This window comes from Necator americanus, chromosome I, assembly GCF_031761385.1.
Source record: "Necator americanus strain Aroian chromosome I, whole genome shotgun sequence".
Lineage (NCBI taxonomy): Eukaryota > Metazoa > Nematoda > Chromadorea > Rhabditida > Ancylostomatidae > Necator > Necator americanus.
In genome coordinates, this window is record NC_087371.1 from 3,116,604 (window position 1) to 3,135,642 (window position 19,039).

At 39.3% G+C, this 19,039-nt stretch overlaps 2 protein-coding genes across 3 annotated transcripts; both read right to left on the bottom strand.

Annotated features, from left to right (window-relative positions):
• Positions 1–3: 3 nt before the first annotated feature.
• On the bottom strand, positions 4–3,283 carry RB195_004327 (uncharacterized protein; the record flags this gene model as incomplete). 2 transcript variants are annotated; one of them, XM_064182124.1, is made up of 5 exons in its annotated part: positions 4–141; positions 1,754–1,954; positions 2,041–2,184; positions 3,028–3,161; positions 3,250–3,283. In XM_064182124.1, 5 exons carry the CDS (start codon positions 3,281–3,283, stop codon positions 4–6), a joined length of 651 nt encoding a protein of 216 aa, XP_064033391.1. The 2 variants fall into 2 exon arrangements, with proteins under 2 accessions (XP_064033391.1, XP_013299319.1); XM_013443865.2 differs by lacking the exon at positions 3,250–3,283 and having other exon boundaries at positions 3,028–3,147.
• An 8,485-nt stretch (positions 3,284–11,768) lies between these two features.
• Positions 11,769–16,775, bottom strand: RB195_004328 (uncharacterized protein; the record flags this gene model as incomplete). The annotated part of the gene is made up of 5 exons (XM_064182125.1): positions 11,769–11,936; positions 11,996–12,088; positions 13,712–13,861; positions 16,480–16,635; positions 16,701–16,775. 5 exons carry the CDS (start codon positions 16,773–16,775, stop codon positions 11,769–11,771), a joined length of 642 nt encoding a protein of 213 aa, XP_064033392.1.
• Between the last annotated feature and the right edge of the window lie 2,264 nt (positions 16,776–19,039).

Genomic DNA, 19,039 nt, shown 5'->3' on the forward strand with positions numbered 1-19,039 from the left:
GAATTATTGGGTAATACAACTGGATTTTCTGACCTTTGCATCATCTGGTATTGATTTATTTTGTTGATAACCACGTTGAAGCTGTACAGCATAGTTATGAGCAATTTCAAAGGCTTCTTCGAAAACTTCGTCGAGACCTTCCTGAAAAGGAGGAAGCTGGAATGCCGTTAGGAGAGCTTGGTGACAAAAATTTCTAAGAATTTCTTTAATCCAGCCGTTCATAGGGGTTTTCATTTGAGGTCCATGATCCAACTGCAGCGCAAGACCCTGCGCTGGACATGGTCCGGTCAAAACCATCTGAAGCTCGAAGCAGTTGCGTTAGCGGCGCGACGGCGAGCGACTCGGACTTCAGAACTCAGAGCAGCTAGCAAGGGTCCCGCTTCGGTCCCAACTGCTATTCTAATCGCGTTGCTTACGCAACTGCACTACAAGCTTCAGGCTTCATTCTGACCCGATTACATTCATAGAGATAGAGCGGACGCGTTGCGGTTGGCGGGTGCTACAGGAGCACGGCACGTGGGTTTTGTTATTCCTTTTATTATTATTGTTTAGTTATTTATGATCTCTCGTAGATGACTGACGATCACGGGTCGTAGAGTCCCGGCAGGATTATTTTCCTACCTGTCCTCTTTTCTATTTTTGTTTTTTCTGGTATTTTTTCCTTTGAGCAGAGTTACGTAAGTAATTAAATGTTGCGCAATGCGCCTAAAATCCAAACGAGCCATTCATGATTCGCCCTTTAATGGATGGGTTAATCTCCTAACAAAGTCCTTTGTAAAGCCGAAACCAATATACGTTTCAGTGCCTCTAACAACACATTTTTCTACAGGCTGGCACAGGGAAACGGGAAATTCTGAAGTAGTGGTGGCAATCCTGGGGTATACAAATGGAGTGGGATCCTTCAGTGTCCGATTACTAGCCATTTAGTAATCGTGGATCTACAGATCGGTTCGCAGCGTTCATTTCAGCTGTAAAGGCACCTTACAAAAGTAGTGATAGTTTGTTCTTGCTTTTTTTCCGGGGGTTCGTTGAGTACGTTGGAGTACGTAGCGCAGTCAGTACGAAGTCCACTATGGTCACATGGTCGATGGTTTGGAACCGTCCTAATGCCACCCAGGCTTTTCATACATCCGGAGGCGATAAACTGGTACTAGACTTGTCTGAGAGGATAAAAACGAATACTCGATGGTTGGCTAGTTCCCGCAAGTGCAACACGCGTTCCAAAACCTCAACGATTACGACTAAAACACATTGGCGCATCCTAAGTGGATCGCCAGAGACTTTATCCTCTTAAAGGCATCACCCCAAATCTGGGGTGGTTCGGGCTTCAAGTGGGTTGGGCCTAAACGGGGACGTAGATTATGGAGATGGGGGTGATTCCGTCCATTTCTTCCTAATTGCCGTAAAAAACGGCCCGAAAGATGCGGCGCGTGCACATGGCTGGCGCGCTCCAATCGAACTCGTTGTGGAAAACAGCGCCCCTAAACGCTCGAAGCCGCATCTTCCGGGCCGGTTTTTTACGGTGATTAGGAAGAAATGGACGGAGTCACCCCTCTCTCCATAATCTACTGTCTCGTATACGAATACTCCACCTGAAATCCGTACCACCTCAGATTCGTGGGGTGATGCTTTTAATTTCTGCGGTCACATACGTTCACTCTGCGGGCGCCGCTGCATTGATTCGAGGAAATACGCATCTGTAATTAAACACGGACGTATGTACTTGCACCTGCACCAGGTATTATTAACTTACGCCGGTAATCTCTGAACACTCCAGATATTTATTGGCGCCGATTTGTTTTGCAAACGATTCGGCTTGATGTAGCGGCATCGGGAAGCAGTTTGTCCCGTGTTGATCGCTGTACTCTATTCGTGTTAGTAATCGTTTCTCGATTTGTGTTCCTACTAAAACGAACGGTATTCCACGTATCCGATCGATAACCGTGTCCAGAATCTGTAAGGATCTCCGTTTAAAACTTTTTTCAATGTTTCAAAGTGATAGCGTTTCAAAAGTATTCTTTTTTTTTTGGGGAAACATACCATACGTACAGTCTCTTCAACATTAGCTTGACGGGCAACGGAGACACAGAGGAGGAAAACATGCGGATCGTTGAATCCCTTATCGACAGAGGAGTCAACGAAAACGCATTTCCTACCGTTGAAAGCGGTGACGAGCTGGCCAGTCTGAAAATGTTGACCAGCTTGGAAACCAGGAAAAAAAACAAATAAACTTTAAGAATAAACAAATAAATAAAGAACACATTGTTAAAGATATTCTACCGTTGAAAGGCTGACGGAGTCTGTGTATACACAAAGAGCTCATTCTGCAATTTGCTTCTCAATCGAGATTCCAAATTTGGGAAAATTATGGATGGGTGCTTTACAAAAAAAAAATTATTTTACAGAATTGAATCTACGAAACATTGCTTTTGAGATTTTTAAAAGCTTCCACACCGGTTTTACATGATTTTTTCTTTTTCTTATTTTTTTTTTTGGAATAAGGCTCGGAGAAGTATCCATAAATCAAATTTCTTCACTTGGAAATCTGTTTTCAGTAGTTTTAGTGAATCAGAAAAAAAACGAATTGAAAAGCATATACTACGGGAACAGCAGGAGCTTCTAAAGTGTAAGTTCTATATGAATAAAATGGAAAATAAGGACATGTAGAAAAAAATGTGTAAACACTCGTTTATGGATTATCTGTCCTGAAAAAGAACCTTAAAAAATTTGAAGGACTAAGACAGATAAGTTTGCTTCAAGAAAAACTCGAAAAACATGGAAGTGAAGATGTTTCTCCACTCCGGAAATTTTAAGAAAAAAAAAACAGAAAGGAAAACGATTAAAAGTCGACGAATTATTGTTATTCAATAATTGAAAAACACGAAAACGAATTTACATTTTTCGAAAAAAAAATTCTTAAAAAAAAAGAAAATCTGGAACAAAATTCTGGACACCCCTCTCTTAGATAAACAGAGAAATCTTAAAAAAACAAAAAGAAACAAAACTTGATCGACTTGAAAAACTGACCGTAGAATCATACGGGATTCCCGAATATGCTGCATATTTCTTGAGCATCATTTCTTTACCACATTCGTTGTCCCCGATTAAAACACAACGAACCAAATCCACATCGGTGAGGTTCATCATTTCTATGGATTTTTCTGGAAAAATATCGGAAAAATTTTGAAATATCTATAGAATCGGCAATGAATAGAGATGAAAAGAGATCAATAGATCTAGGTAGATCACCTTTTTGTAGTTTGAATAGGATGGGGAACTTCATTTTGAACTTTCGCTAGCTAGGCGGTCGAAAAACAGAATCTCTAGTAGTCGGCGATATATTCTCCTCTATTTATACACATCTATACGGTGGTCCCCGCTTGATCACAAAGTTTTCCCGCTCAGTTTACATAAATGTGTACGTGTGTACGTGCGTGTACGTTCCGAGAGCGCAACTCGAAAAGCATAGCAAACATTGACATCATGCGGAGAATTATTTCATCTCCTGCTAAAAAAAAGAAAAAAAAAACTCGCTCGAGCTTTTCCAAAGAAAAAAAAAACATCGTTGAGTTGTTGGAAAACGTGGTTGATGCTAATGAAAGCGAATTGAATTATTTTAGGAAAATTTAAGGCAGAGGAGAACTTTTTCCTACGCGGTGAAATTTACGCGCTCGAGTCCGTCCGATTTTTTGTGGAACGAGCACCTTCACCCTTCACGGTTGTTATCGATTTCTTCGCTGCATTATAGATTCGTATTAAAAATAGATGAACGAATAAATGATCACAATTCCGTTCAGTGGGCAATTTTTCCCACTTTAACCGATTAAATCCTAGCGAACCCACCGACGATCGTGAAACCGCAATGCTGCAATTTTAGGGATAGGGAAAAATTGGGAAGACGTGACATTTAATGGCAAATAATTGGCAATTTCGCCACTTTAGCAGATTAAATCCTAGAGAAAAACCAAAAAAAAGGTGCAGAAGCACATTCCATTCGATGGCAATTTATAATTTACGATTATGTTTTTTGGTAGATTTTTTTTTTGAAAATTTTCAGATAAATGTAGGATTTTTTTGGGCTATCAATTCAGCGTTATGGATTCCTTCTCTTTTGAGATTTGTCTCCTCTAATCAAAAGTCGATTTATTCTCGAAGCACATCGCTGCAAAAACTTTTTATAAAAATTATTAAAATTGACGGAGGAAATTCAGGAATAAATTTGTTTGTCAGTGAGAAGCACCGACAAGGAAGACGATGATCTCTAGATGTGATTCTACGCGGTGGGAGATGAATACGAGCCAAGGGGCTGCGGAGATTGAAATTGAAATTAAAATTAAAATTAAAATTCCCTTTACTTTATTTGAAATTATTACTACTAATTACATTACGAAAATATCATCCATTCATCAAAATCCCTTATCAAAATAAGAATTTTAAAAACACAATTGAATTTTTTTTTTGTTTATAAGATTTCAACGGTAGTTTCTCTGCGGCTGTTCGGATCTGGATAATTTGGCAGAACTACGCAAACTAAACAAAAGAGCGCACGTACTCGTAAACTATATATCCCTAACCATATCTATTCGTGGTGAGACCTCCAACACCCTCAATTTCGTGATGCGGTGCACCTGAGAAAATTCTAATCTCCGATTTTACTACATATACTACTGTTGATGTCTTATAAATAAGCAAAACATAGGTTTTTTGCGCTTTCTCGTCATCTCTGCACATAGTCACTAATTCAAAAATTTTCAAATAAAATTATACAAAATTCCAGGAAATTTCACATCACAGAAAAACTTTTCTCGAGAAAAAAAAATCCATCTTGGATATGTTTACTTCGTAATTTCACTTTTTTTTCTCAACTAAACTATTTCCTCAACTAAAATGCAATTAAAAAAATAAATAATAAAGCAATAAACAATAAATAACTAAAATGAATTGAGAATTTTGATTAAACAACAGAGAACGGCTAGAAAGAATGGCTTCGTGAGGATCATTGAAGGAAATGATGAACAAAACACCATTTTCCCTTTACGTGAATGATATTTCTCTAAAACGGTCATAATTTGCATAGAATACATAATGCGAAAAGCAATTTGAATAAAATTTAAGCAACCATTTGAGAACTGCCTGAAAATGACACATGTCGTAAATTTTCTCATTTCTCTAGAGCGAAGATGTCAGTTACAGGCATATTTTAATCCACAACGATGATTCGTTGTCGTGGAACATAGAAAAAAATTGCGAGAATTAGAATTTGAAATTTTTTACAAGCACTATGTTTCTAAAAATATTAGAAGCCTTCAAAATCCCAGAACTTTTAATTGTAGAATCTCTATACACCTGAAAAAGCAGCAACGACATTTTCACAACTATTATTATGAGTTAGATTTCTTTTTTTTGACTTTTTTCTTTCCTCTTTCCTATTTTTCATTTTAAAATCCTCCTTTAGGCGAATAATTATCAAAGTCGTTGCGTTGGGAAGAAGGGAAGAAGGAAATCTTTACCATTTCTAGTATTTCCCATTATTCTCTTGCAAGTAACCGAAGAACCGACTTTGTTCCCTAGAGACAACTCGTGAAGCAAGCGCTTTTTGTTTTTGGATTTTTCAAATTTTTAAGGATATCCTGAGGAGTTCAAGGACTTCAGTGCAGAAGAAGGAGGAGTTTAAATAGGAAAACCATGCGAAAAAAAAAACTAAACTTTCAAAATTTGCTAGAAACATCGTGGTTCTCGACAGACTAATTTGGTGGATTGTCTCAAAAGTTAGCTAATTTTCTCCGTCAATGTGATTAGTGGTCAAGGAAAATTAGTTTCTGTTTCTTATAGTTGTTATTGAGCGAAGAAAAGGTCAGGTGAAAAAAATTTCTAAAGTTTCTAATATAAAAACTCTAAAATATAATACTCTATTTATAATACAAAAACTCTAAAACGTAGGCAAAATTTGAGTTCAATCCTTGATTTAAAAAGAATTTGAAGAAATTTAAAAGTGACATATTTCGATTGTATGATTTTTTTGCGTACGGATTCTCTTCAACCTCTATTCTTTTTTTTTAGAAGAATATTTTGAAGATTTTTTTTTCATTTCGAGAAAGTGTGCAATATGTATCTGCTTGTGTTCAGGATTCAAGAAAGATTTACGAGTAGATAACAAAATTTCACAGAAACCACAATTTTCTAAAGTCGATTTGGATCAGAATCCTGACTTCTACATTTTCATTCCTTTTTTAACAGGTAAAGAGAAATGTTTCAATTTATTTGCTACGATGAAATTTTACATGATTAATGTTAAAAAGGTGAAATCGACAGATTTTGAATTCAATTTTCCAGCCAGTAGTAAAAAATAGTTATTCTTTTTCTATGATTTGTTTTCGGGAAAGAAGCCAATTCCTCCAGGATTCCTTCAAGTCTTCAGTAGCATGACATCAAATTTAGTTAATACCTTGCACACATCAATTTTCCAAAGTTTCAAATATTTCTGGATGTTTTGTGTCAAGAATTTCACCATTGATTGACTCACTTTCTATTTGTTTTCTGAAGTATTTTCTTTATTTAGAGAGGAATCTTAAAGGCATCACTCCACGAATCTGAGGTGGTACGGATTTCAGGTAGAGTATTCGTATACAGGATAGTTGATTACGGAGATGGGGTGATTCCGTCCGTTTCTTCCTAATTGCCATAAAAAAACGGCCCTTAAAATACAGCTTCAGGCGTTCTGGCGCACTATTTTCTACAAGGAGTACGACTGGAGCGCGCCAACCCTGTGCGGCGCCGCATCTTCGGGAAGTTTTTTTACTGCAATTAAGAGGGATAAATAAGAAGAGTAAGGAAGAAATGGACAGAATCACACCACTCTCCGTAGTCTCCCATCTCGTATACGAATACTCCACCTGAAATCCGTACCACCTCAGATTCGTGGGGTGATGCCTTTAAGGTAAAAACGGGTGCGACGATACAGGGAGAAGAACACTCAATTGTTCCTGTTATGGATTCACTGTAATGTAGTTCAAGAATTCAGGTATACTGTAAAAAACCATCTGAATTCTTAAACTAATCACTAATTGACAACTAATTGATTTTCACAAGAACTTCAACAACTCATTATGGCTTTCTTGACCAGGTAAGTAGTTTAGTAAGTGGTCTCGGAGTTCAATTAAATCTGTCCCTAAATATGTTTACTCGTTGAGAGAATGAGCTTCAGCATCGTTTGTGACCACGACCGAATTTCTTCGATTTTGGGAGAACCGTAAATGTATTAAGGGAGAAATTACTAGAAAAAAATCGAATTGTAACTAGGAATTGAGAGAGGAGATTGAATGACGTGAATGCAGTCGTAATAGTACAGTGAATACAGTACATAACAAAGAAAAAAACTATGTTCACAAAAATGAAGTGGAAACGGACTTAGAGAGCTAAGCAAACCAAAACTTTCACTATAGTAAACTTCTTCAAACGCACGACAACATAGCGTTCGAGATGGGAATCGATTGGTGAGAAAAAAAAACGACAAAAAAAAATCGAGAAAATAAATAAAATAAATCGGGTCCTGAAAGCGATGCAGCGGGCCGGAGAAAACGCTTAGTTTCCGAGGAATAGTGAAGTAAATGTCGTTTAGCAGAGCACAAGTAGCCACAAATTACGCGCCGCACCAATTAGATTCGGTAGTAATTACTGCATAAGGAATGAAGTGAGTGACGATGGAAAACAAAAGCAAATAATGACATGTTTTTGAATTTTTCAGAAGATATTGTTGGATTTTCTGCTATGCTGACAAAATCTTTTTTTTCTATCTTTTTTTAATTACAGCATATTTAATTTTTTATTACTGTTTCTGAAAAATTTTCACGACATCATCATTGGAAAAAAAGCATTTAAAGGTTAAAAACGTTTTATTTTCCAATGGTGGGGAATTTTACTAAAGAAAAATATCTCACTAGATATGAAAAGCAAACAATGGTATGCCGTGTAGCCGAGAAAAGGAGAAGATTCCGGAAAATTCCCCTGTGAAATAGATGAAAATACCATATGAATAATCATATGAATGTTTAATATCGACATTCCACATGTGATTACTAGTTACACAATAGCTGAAAGGACGCAAATCACTACCTTTCGTTGATTTTGTTTGTTAGATTTTGGATTTTGTTTATTGTTTATTTCTTGTTGCTTCACAGATGTTGACGTATCGTAGCGATGTTTACAATTTCTGTCTATCTCTCGTTTAAAATTGATGAAAGCTATCTGTCACAGAACGGTCACAATCGCGCTAAAATTCGACATAAACCGTCCATAAAATCATCATGTGTCTGATTTTGTCTGTATTTTTGGTATAGTACCGATCGTGGACAGAGCTACTATTTATTTATTCATTTATTTACTTGTTTATTTATTCGCATGCATCAATAGTGCACTAAAAAAGAAAGGAAGAGAAAAGAAATACACTTTACCTGAGTCAGAAAATTGCACAAACACCGGCACCTAATTTATTGTCGGTGGAGATTAGCAGCGTCTTTTTTTGTGGCGGAAAAAATGTTGAATGTTTATCTTCTTTTACTTTGTAGCGATAAATTGGAAATATAACATTTCTCTCCCTATATCCATCTAGATTTAGTGTGCATATGCGGAGCAGTCGGCAGGAGGTTCGCTTGCGACTGCACGGTCGACGGTTCGAAGCTGTTCAGAGCCAACCAAAGCTCATCTCGCGAGATCAACAATGTATTTAGCACCACATCAGCCTTATGGGAAAAACAAAAAAAAAACAAAACAAAGAAAAACATAAAAACAGTGACTTGATACAACGAGAGGGTCCTGCAAGTAATTGTGTAGGCTGCACACGCGTTCAGAAGTAGAATAAGAAAAAGAAGTAAGATAAAGCGGTAATGAAATCAGGTTCAGGGAATCAGGTTCTGATCACCACTTGATCTGTGTCTGCAGCAGCCTCGTTTCGAATTGCAGGACACTCATCTGCACTTGCATATGCAGGATACCGTAACCTTGTGCTGTCACGTGAGCATCCCGTGCAGAATGCAACAGGTGGCCGGGTGTTTTGTCCAGACTGCGGCCTCGATGCTCGGTGCAGGTGACTACGCACGCAAGCGACCGCGTTGACATTTCGCGTGGACTGAATACATACGTCCATTTTTTGCTTACGGAGATGTAGTGGAGTGAAACGTAGCTCGGTGCAGTCCCGTAAGCGCAGACACTCGAAGCGGCGCTATGGAGTTAACGGTTTGGATTGAGGTGGGACCATCGTGAAATGCAGCGATGGTGATGCTAGTAGAGGTCCTCTTGATCCAAACCGCTACGCCCTACCGCATCGCTTCGAGCACTTGCACTTACGCAACTACGCCGAGCTACGTGTTGTTTTGACCCGACTCTACCTCGCCAGAGCGACGATACGGTGAATATTTGGGCGGAATTCATTTCGCTTGGATGTGGACGACGTTGTCGTAAGATCCTATGGTCTCATAGATCAGGAGAACTCCCAGCAGCTAATGGAGTAATGGAAGTGTTCGATATGCCCAGCATAGGTGCGATAGGGAGGCAGCTAATTTGGATCCCTTCCCCTACCATCCGAAATTGAAAGGGGCTCGTCGGAACAGGGGCTTCGACTATCGAATATATGAGGATCAATAAGATGAGTTCGCCGAGGTTTATTTAGGCATCATATCTGAAGAATAGCTCTTTTCAATTTCAGGAAGCCCTGATTTCTGGAATGATTCCTATTCGCGCATAAAATTGATTCTGTGGTAGTCTGGGTGTGATGTTGGTCATAGAAAATCTTGCGGGGCCCCTACTTAAAAATAGAGAAAAAAGCAAATACAACTGCGATGAGAAAAAAATGCTGGAATGAGGTTGTGAGTGTTACAATACATTGAAGAACATGACATAAGACGTAGCACTAAAATAATGTACATATGTCAAATTTCAATGATAGAAAATAGAAAAGTTTACAATTGTCGCGAACCAGTATCGAGTGAGGATTGGAGGGGGAGGGCGTGGTCGAAACTAGTTTTGCAATCGCATATCGAATAGTTCCGTCAGGATTCGAAGAAAAAAAAACGTAAATTTAAATCTACCGACAAAGACACTCTAATATTTTGAATTTTTCCAATACATTCGCTTTTCGATTTAAAGCTTCTTTCTCGACTATTGTGTTTTGAGAAGTAGCGCAGTCAGTAAGAGTCCGCTGTGTCTGCACAACCGATCGATGCAAATGTTCAAATCCACTCCAGAGCCAACCAACACTTTCATTCACTCCTCTGGAGTCGAAAAAAATGGTTCCAGACTTGTCCGGGAGAGCTAAATTGACACATCTGGTAGTCCTCCCGTAAGTCTCCGTATACGGTAGTTATGCGCTCGTAAACTTCTAACGATTCTGAGTTGAAGTGAACGTGGTGGCGCGATTAACGCCAGACACTTTATCCTTTATGCATTGTTGTTTATTTCACCTTGCTTTCTGTCGAAGGTGATGAGTTCAATATCAAATTATCGAATTTTACTATCTAATCCGTAAAAATTATTACTTAGAGTATCGATTAATCCTGCGCTTTATTAGAAGAATGGAGCTGTTCAAAGTCTCTAATATAACAGAGTTGGAAATTTTCTGGTCAAGATATTCCCAGATGGATCACTTATTGTTCCGAGGAGGACACGCGTCATAATGATCATAATGTCACCAGAAGAATCTTATATCAAAGGGCACAGATAACTCAATTTTAAGAAAACTCACAACTATTCCTTTGTGAAATAACAGGCTGCGCAATATTGTAGTAGGGCAGAGGGGAACGATAGCGGTGCCAAACAGAAAATGATCGCGCGTTGCGGCAGCGTCGCGGTCTCATTGGCTGAACACCCATGGGAATGACTATATCATGGATCATGGAAAGACGGAGAGTTTTAGGAGTATACCTTATGTATGTGAATAATTTCAAGAAGTTCTTTTCAAAATCGACAACGTCTAAACGTTACTTGGAGAATAAAGATGAATGATAGGTACGGCTCAAATTACAATTGGCACCATAAAAATATATGACGAAAAACGTTAAGGAAGAGCTAAAGCTGCCGCTAAATTCATGAATTTTCAGAGTTGGTTGAATATATTTAACACTTTCCTAATACTCTGCTATCTTCATGCATTTCCGCATCCATTATTGCATGAGTCATAGAGACATTGAAGGCAAACAACTTTATCACAATCAGATTTTCCATTTACATGAATCTGTCAGCTGTCGGATACAGTAAGAAGAAAACGTATACATTTATGTAATTATAAGTGTTATACTGAGTCCTTTATTAGCTATTAGGAACTTTATATTACATTGTGCTGTTGATATTAGACTAATTTTATTGTAGACTAATTTTATTGTTTTGCATTTCTTATTGATAATTCTTTTTGACTGAAAACTATAACACAAATAAAAACTTTATGTTACATCTTTTGTTATACATACTCGATTCGAAAAAGTCCTGAAATTTGGTGCAATTGCGTAGGCGGCGGCGCTCGAAGAGGCACGGTGGAGAAACCGATTGCGATCGATGTGGGACCGTAGCCGGCTCCATCTTTGCTTGCGATGCGAGTGATGCTAACGATGGTCCCACCTTAAGAGAGGAAATAAGAGTAAGCAACAAGCTTTGTTTACCTTTTTCTAATAATTCATTTATCAGCTTACGCCGTTTGCGCAAGCTCCGAAACTCCAAATCGCTTTTATACGACCATAAAAAACATTTGTGACAACAAAATTAACACTATTACATCTCTACCTCTATGACCACATTTTTTTAAGGCTGTTGAAATGATCAGATGTAGCAGCAGCTGCAGCTTCCATTTCTACGACTTTCGACGTTCTTCTTCGTCGTTTCACCAGTTGATCAAACTTTTGACTTCGTAGAACAAGCGCTATCACGAAAAAATCCCGTTCATAGGCTAGTAACTGAAAAAATAACGTTAAGAATGCAATCAGCAGCAAATTCCAATGAAAATTTGACTAACAAGATCATACGCATGACTCAAGTAAGAAGTGTCATGACCGAGGGGAATATCTGTGAAAAAGACAGAGTACGCTATGAGCAATATAAATACGACCTGAAAAGAAAAAAAAAGCGCTCTTTAGAAAAAGTGGATAGAAATGGTATACGGTACATTCAGCGATTCAAAACTCTTCGTTAAACTGCACGTTAAATGCTTGATTTTGGGTAATCTATCTGAGGTTTTCCAGCGGGCATTTTTACTACGAAAAATTGCGTCCTGCTTTTTATTCCTATTAATAAGAACATTCTTCACTATCTTGCTCGCAAAGCTGCATGTCGAAAATTATATTCACATTCGTCCCATTAAGCTCTACTACTTAGAAATAGGATGGAATCCATCACAGCTATTTCGCGATGTCAACGAGCTTTTCATCCCTCCGAAGTCCATAAATTGGTACCAGACTATGACAGGAAGGTTAAAAACCCTCACATCTGGCGCATCCTAGCCACCAAGTCATTGTAGGCCAGATACACGTTCGTAAACCTCAAACGATTCTGAATTGAAGTGAACGTGGGGGCGCATCCCAAGCGGATTGATTAACGCCAGAAACTTTATCCTTTATCCTTAAGAACATTCTTCACTATCTTGCTCGCAAAGCTGCATGTCGAAAATTATATTCACATTCGTCCCATTAAGCTCTACCACTTAGAAATAGGATGAAATCCATCACAGCTATTTCGCGATGTCAACGAGCTTTTCAGCGAGAGAATACATAATTAGTGAAAGACAATGAAAGGAATGGTTTTCTTCCTTCATATCTGGCGATACTAGCTTGGAAAAAAAGCCAAGAAGAGGACAACTATAGGATTTCGACGATCAGTCGCTACTGGTAGCCGTGGATGAAAATGAGAGCATAACAAGGAGAATGTTGGTCGAAACTTTCAACATGTCGACCGTTCCACGATTTAGTCTCTTTCGGTTTTTGTTTCGGTTTTTGTTTCCGGGTGTAATATCTTGGGGGATGATCAGTTGTTCTAGATGAACCATTTGAGATGATATATTGCAAATGTTCTTACTTCCCAGGTTCTGACGAAGGCGACAACACCGAAAGATGAGCCGTAATCAAGTTCGTAGGTGTGATAGGGAGAGGCCAGACCCTCCTCAGGTAAAGTGGGTTCAGCTCATTGGGTGCAGCTCAAGTGAAGAGGGTCTTTTCGCCAGCCGTTCAAAAGTGAAGGTGGTCAGAGCACCGGCTCCGACTATCGCATCTATAATAAAGTTTGTTAACAATCTTGGCTGTTGCTTGAATTTGACTATCGACAAGTTGCAATCTCGACGCAAAGATTCAAGAAAGGTCGAACTTTCGCATTCCACGATCGTCCGTCGTCTCGAAAACTATCAAAGACCCGCTCAATCTTCCTTATGCTGCAATAGAGATAAAAAGACCGCGTAAGGGGAAACATATCACAAAACCTAAGGGAGGAACTCGGGTCAAAACGACATGAAGCGCGATGCAATTGCGCAGGTGTCTGCGCTCGAAACAGTACGACCGTACGGAGCGCAACCTTTAAGATCGAGTAATTGTTCCTTGCTGGCAACAGTCATTGTTGCAGTTCGCGATGGTCACACTCCTTCAGGTCGTTTTGGAGCGATTGTAAAAATACAACTGAACGCTGAGGAAGGAAAGCGTCCAGAAAGAGCTGAAGAAAATGCCATACCCCAAGAAAATGCCATTACCTGAGTCATAACGTTATTGATTGCGACAGGTATGAGATAGCGGCAAACTCTGATATTCTCATCCATTTGATATTTGTTTGTAAGATCCATCATAAAATGATGTCGTTGTCGGTATAAAGAAATATTAACTAACACAATAACAATTAAGGCCTGGAATAACCTACTATTAGCGGCCCTAAACGATCTGGAGGTGTCGATTCATGAATTGATCTGAAATATAGGAAATCACGTCGTCATTGCGGAGCCAGTTATTATTGTGAATACGTCTTCACGGATTTTTGTCTGAAGAAGCACAAGAAACAGGTACTACTTTCATCATTGTATTCGTGGCCTCTAAATTCCTGTTTGTAAAAATAAAGCGGATTAAGTGCTCTGCACTAGTCTATACATTGTGCACACCAACTCGTTCGACTTCAATTCAGAAAATGGTGGGATGGGCGCAACCCGAACAAGCCGTGTTGCGCAAGCGCATCGACTTAGAGCAGTGGGAGGAGATGGCAGTTGTGATTGAGATGGAGTCCTCACCTCTGCAGTACTATTCCAGCAAGTGACTGTCCCTCCTCAATCATGACTGCCAGCTTTACCGCACTACATAGGTTCGAAAGCTAGCTAGCGAACGCAGTTGCACCAATCTTCAGGTCGTTTTTATGCGTTTTTTATGGGTTATAACAGAGATTTTTATGGACTCGTATGTGTCCTAAAAGGGGAATTACAGGCCAACCCATAAGTCATCACAACCATAATCTTCATCACCACAGAAGACCAATAACAACATTCATCGTCCTTATCCTCACAGACAAACCAGCCGCCGTTTTTTTTTTTTTTGACACTGACCACCAATTGGAAGACTTAGTTTGGCCCTATGGCGCTTCCAGGCATTGGTCATACAGAGGCTGCGTTTTACGAGGACAAAAATGAAATAAACTAGAAGAGGCAGCTTCAAGCACTTTTTTTGGAATATGGATCTAAAGCCACAATAAAATGTGATTAAGGAAAGATGATCGACACTTATCGGATCTGAAAGTAGTATTTACTGTAGATCAAGAAACAAACCGCAACAGTGTAGACTCAACATATCACAATTGTTCTGTTTCAGCGGGATTCAATCTTTGAACCATCGTATATCCATCAGCCTTTTGTTCTCCAGCCCACTAATGTTCACAATTTTGTTTTGCTGTTCCCGGTCATTCCTTGTCGTTCGCTACGTGTTCGCCAGGCGTTAAAGTTGTTCTTAAGTACAACTCGAGTACAACCGTTGCTAACCCAACCGATGTATGAAAGATATTATTAACTTTTAAATCACTAGCTACGCAAAAAAACGCGTTGTCGTCAGTGTGTTAAATAATTTTTTAGTTCTTTAGTAACAAGAGTTGATACAACGTGTATCATGTGGTACATATCAAGGTCGTCGTAGAATTCTGCTTGATGTTATGAGAGATATACCCTCAAGAAGAAGTTAAAAATCACTCAGAAAAATACAGAGCTACAGTCTGGTCAAACCGACATGAGGACTGCGTAGACGGCTACGCTTGACGCGGTGCAAGGCGCGTAGTTGTTAGAATCTAGGAAAGATCCTTGCTAGTGCCGTTGTTCTCTGCAGTTCGCGATGGTCCCATCTCCAACCGCCTCCTCCACCGCTCCGCTTCGAGCGCAGCTGCTTACACAGCCGCATCGTGTTTTCACGTCGTTTTAACCGTAAGCGATCGATTCTTCTTACAGAAGCAATGGCAGAGATAGCGTGCCCCTGCGAGACATCTTTCTCACCTTATTACAATGAGGGACGTAGATGGACTACCTGGTGGGTGGAGCATAAGGCGAACGCAGCGCAATGCTCTGTTGATGCTATTAACTACGGCGCAGCGCAATTAGCGATAATGACGTTGCCAGTCAATTCCTCTCACGATAACTTGTCACAGGAGCTGTGGGTACCTAACGATACGCATCCGACTATACCCAAGCACCTAAAAATTGAGGTTATTTGGCAACTAACGTAATGCGGTTTCTAAATATAAAGCCAAACCTTTCTACCTCTAATGATCGCATCGGGACAGAAATTCTCAACCTGCATCCCTAGTTTTAATGTTGCTAAAAAAACAATAGTGAACTTACCACCAGAATTAGAATAAACACACTTATTTGTACTATCATCATGTATACATCAAAATAAGCGACTGAAATATCACTAAATATCTGGAATTTTGGTAAAAAAAAACTGCTGTCTGAAATAATTAACTTACTTAAGTGAAAATATGATACAGAAGAAATGAGAGCTGCTAGGAATACCTGAAATATCAATTATGAAAAGAGCAACCATGGAATTCATAGTTTTGCAAGGAAAAAAAAAGTCAGAGAAAGATCAGCATGTATTTCTAAAATTTATTACGAAGGTCAGCATGTGTCTCTTTTCTTTCCTACAAATCTGAGTCTTTATTTGTGTAAATCCTCTCCAAAAATTTTTTTTTGCATCCAACGCATTCCGGCAAAACTTGTGATATGCTGCACGATGCTTATCACACTGGATGCTTCAATGATGATTAGAAGAAAATTATTGCTCCTCTTGGAAATTGCTACTCATACTAAGAAATAAGAAGTTTGTAAACTCTTAGTAGCCTCCTTGGTCACACATTTTCAATGACGACTAAAACTATTTCTTTGAACTACGGATCACAAGCGCACGCACAAGGCTGTCATCTCCTATGAAAAATATTTGTCCGTGTTGTGTGAATTTTTCAGCGTACATTAACCTATTTATTTCTTTCAAAACCCACCACTGTGCTACATAACAAACTGGGCACGATAAATCCAGTACATTGAACCTCGTAGGTGGTGGTAAATCTTGAAGCTATGGCTCTTTCAATGACAACAAATAGCATACCAAATGAGGCGATGTTAATACCAGCGTCTTGAACAAGGAGTAGGTGAGTCTGGAATTGAAAAATAAAATAAAGTTGATTTGAAGAATGTTATCAATTTTATCAGTAGTATTCACCACAATTGGAGCATTCCGTTGAGCAATGCAACAAAATCTTGCAGCAACTAAGAATAGCCTATGTGAAGTACACATCAGGTGTCCAAAAGCCGCCAAAAATAATGTGGATCTTAAATATTCAGTGGGAAAAAATAGTCGAAAAAACGTTTGATACTGTTATTGTTTCTTAAGACATATAAAAAGTAGATGTACCTTAAGTTCACATGAAGGTTTTTCTGGCTAATAAATATGTAGAAGAGCAGAAAAACTGTGGGGATAAATAATAGGTTCATAATGATCTCAAGGGAATACAAAGAATAGTTCCATCCATCGAGCTCATATCCATCAGAACTCATCTGTTGCTGTAGAAGAAGCGGTATCCACGGTACTATTCCATTTATTACAAAGACAACAAACGATAAGTGATTTTTTTTTAAATTGAAAATTGCCACTAAACACATTTACAACGGAACCATCGTACAGTTCGTGAAAGCGGCTGCATTCGAAGCGTCGCGGCAGGGCGAGCGGTTGAGATCGAGGTGGGAGCTTAATCTTTTTATCTCTTTTCTTTTTATTTTCTTTTTTCTTTTCATCTCTTTTGCGACCTACATACCTATACCGCTTCGGTACACCCCTACTGAGTAACTATACTGCCCAGAACGGCTGTACCGAAATGACAATGATAACCGATAAATGTACTAATTCAATTTTTAGAATAAGTACCATTCTCATACAATAGCAGAGCGTTTCTTCAAGTACTCGATTTTCCTTGTTATGAGTACGAGAAGACAAAAACTCAAAAGTAATTGTTAAGTATAAAAAAAGGTATTCGACCTCGATACTCCTTAACAAAACAGTAACAATGAAAAAATTTTCTGTTTGAGAGGGAATCCCCCTCCCAGGAATTCGATGAGAAGATTTGCAACTGATTTTGTATTTTTCTTCCTTATGACGTCTACAAGCCTGCAAAGTACACAGGTGTGCAAAGTGTGAGGACTAATTAGGTAATATATCATAATACATGTATTAACAGCTCGATAGAAACGAATGAAAGTGCGGGAGTATATGGATATTCCTTCCAGCTGTGCACAGGATAGTGGAGGTCGCATGGTTTGAAACCAACGTGACTACAGCACCAAAAAGGGCTGGTCCCGTAACACGAAGCAGTTGAAAGAACGGGAAAAGACAACATGAGAACACGTTACAGAACATACTTTGCCTTCCGTGGTGATGACACGCACTATTAAAGCCATCACGCCACGAATTTGGGGTGGTGCTGGTTTCAGGTGGGTTATGCCTATACGGAGTCGTCCATTTCTTCCTAATTGCCCGGTGAAAAACGGCTCAGAAGATACGGCTTCGAGCGTTCCGGGGCGCTATTTCCTACAACGAGTTCGATTGGAGCGCGCCAGCCTTGTGCACGTGCCGCATGTTCCGGGACGTTTTTTTTCACAGGAATTAGGAAGAAATGGACAGAATCACCCTCGACCCCGTAATCTACGACCCCGAATGGGCATAACCCACCTGAAACCCGCAGATACATGGGGTGATGCCTTTAAAGGCCGCATCTTCCGTTCCGTAAAAAACGGAAGATGCGGCCTTTAAAGCGGTCCCTGTAGAGAATAGTGCGCCAAAACGCCCAAAGCTGTATGTTCCGGGCCGTTTTTTACGGCAATTAGGAAGAAATGGTGGGAATCACCCCCCTCTCCGTAGTCTCCCATCCCGCATACGAATACTCCACCTGAAATCTGCACCACCTCAGATTCGTGCGGTGAGGCCTTTAAGAACTATGTCTCGGCTTTTGTAATCTCCACAGGACCAACATAAATCGCGGTGACTTCAGTGTACTTATTGTCCTTGAAAATTCATTTATATTGGTCTCAACGCGTATTTCTTTCAGTTACCTTCTGTACTATACTGTACCAAATCTTTCTATGTATGATCCTTTTTTTACTGAACTATATTATTTGGCAGTGATACATCATGCGAAGGTTGTTTTCCTCCTTAGGTTTTGCACACCACCGTATAAAGAAAGTCGTGTTTTATTTTGTGTTACAGCATTTATTTGAAATTACTCCCTCTCCCAGGAGATACAGTTCGTTCATTAACTCCGCATTTTGTGACTCGATTTATCAACCAATACTTTTCTCAGTGTTTAGTTGAAGCAATGACAAACTCATTTGCCTGAACTACGAGTGCTAACCGGATCTAACAATTTATAAGGGACCATATAAGAACTGGTACAGTACGCAGGGAAATGACTAAGGCAGTATTCAAAAACCTGTTCTACCATGGAGATCCCAAACGCGAAGAAAAGAAAAAAAATATCCATGGCTTCTTTCAAAACTTTCACCTAACTT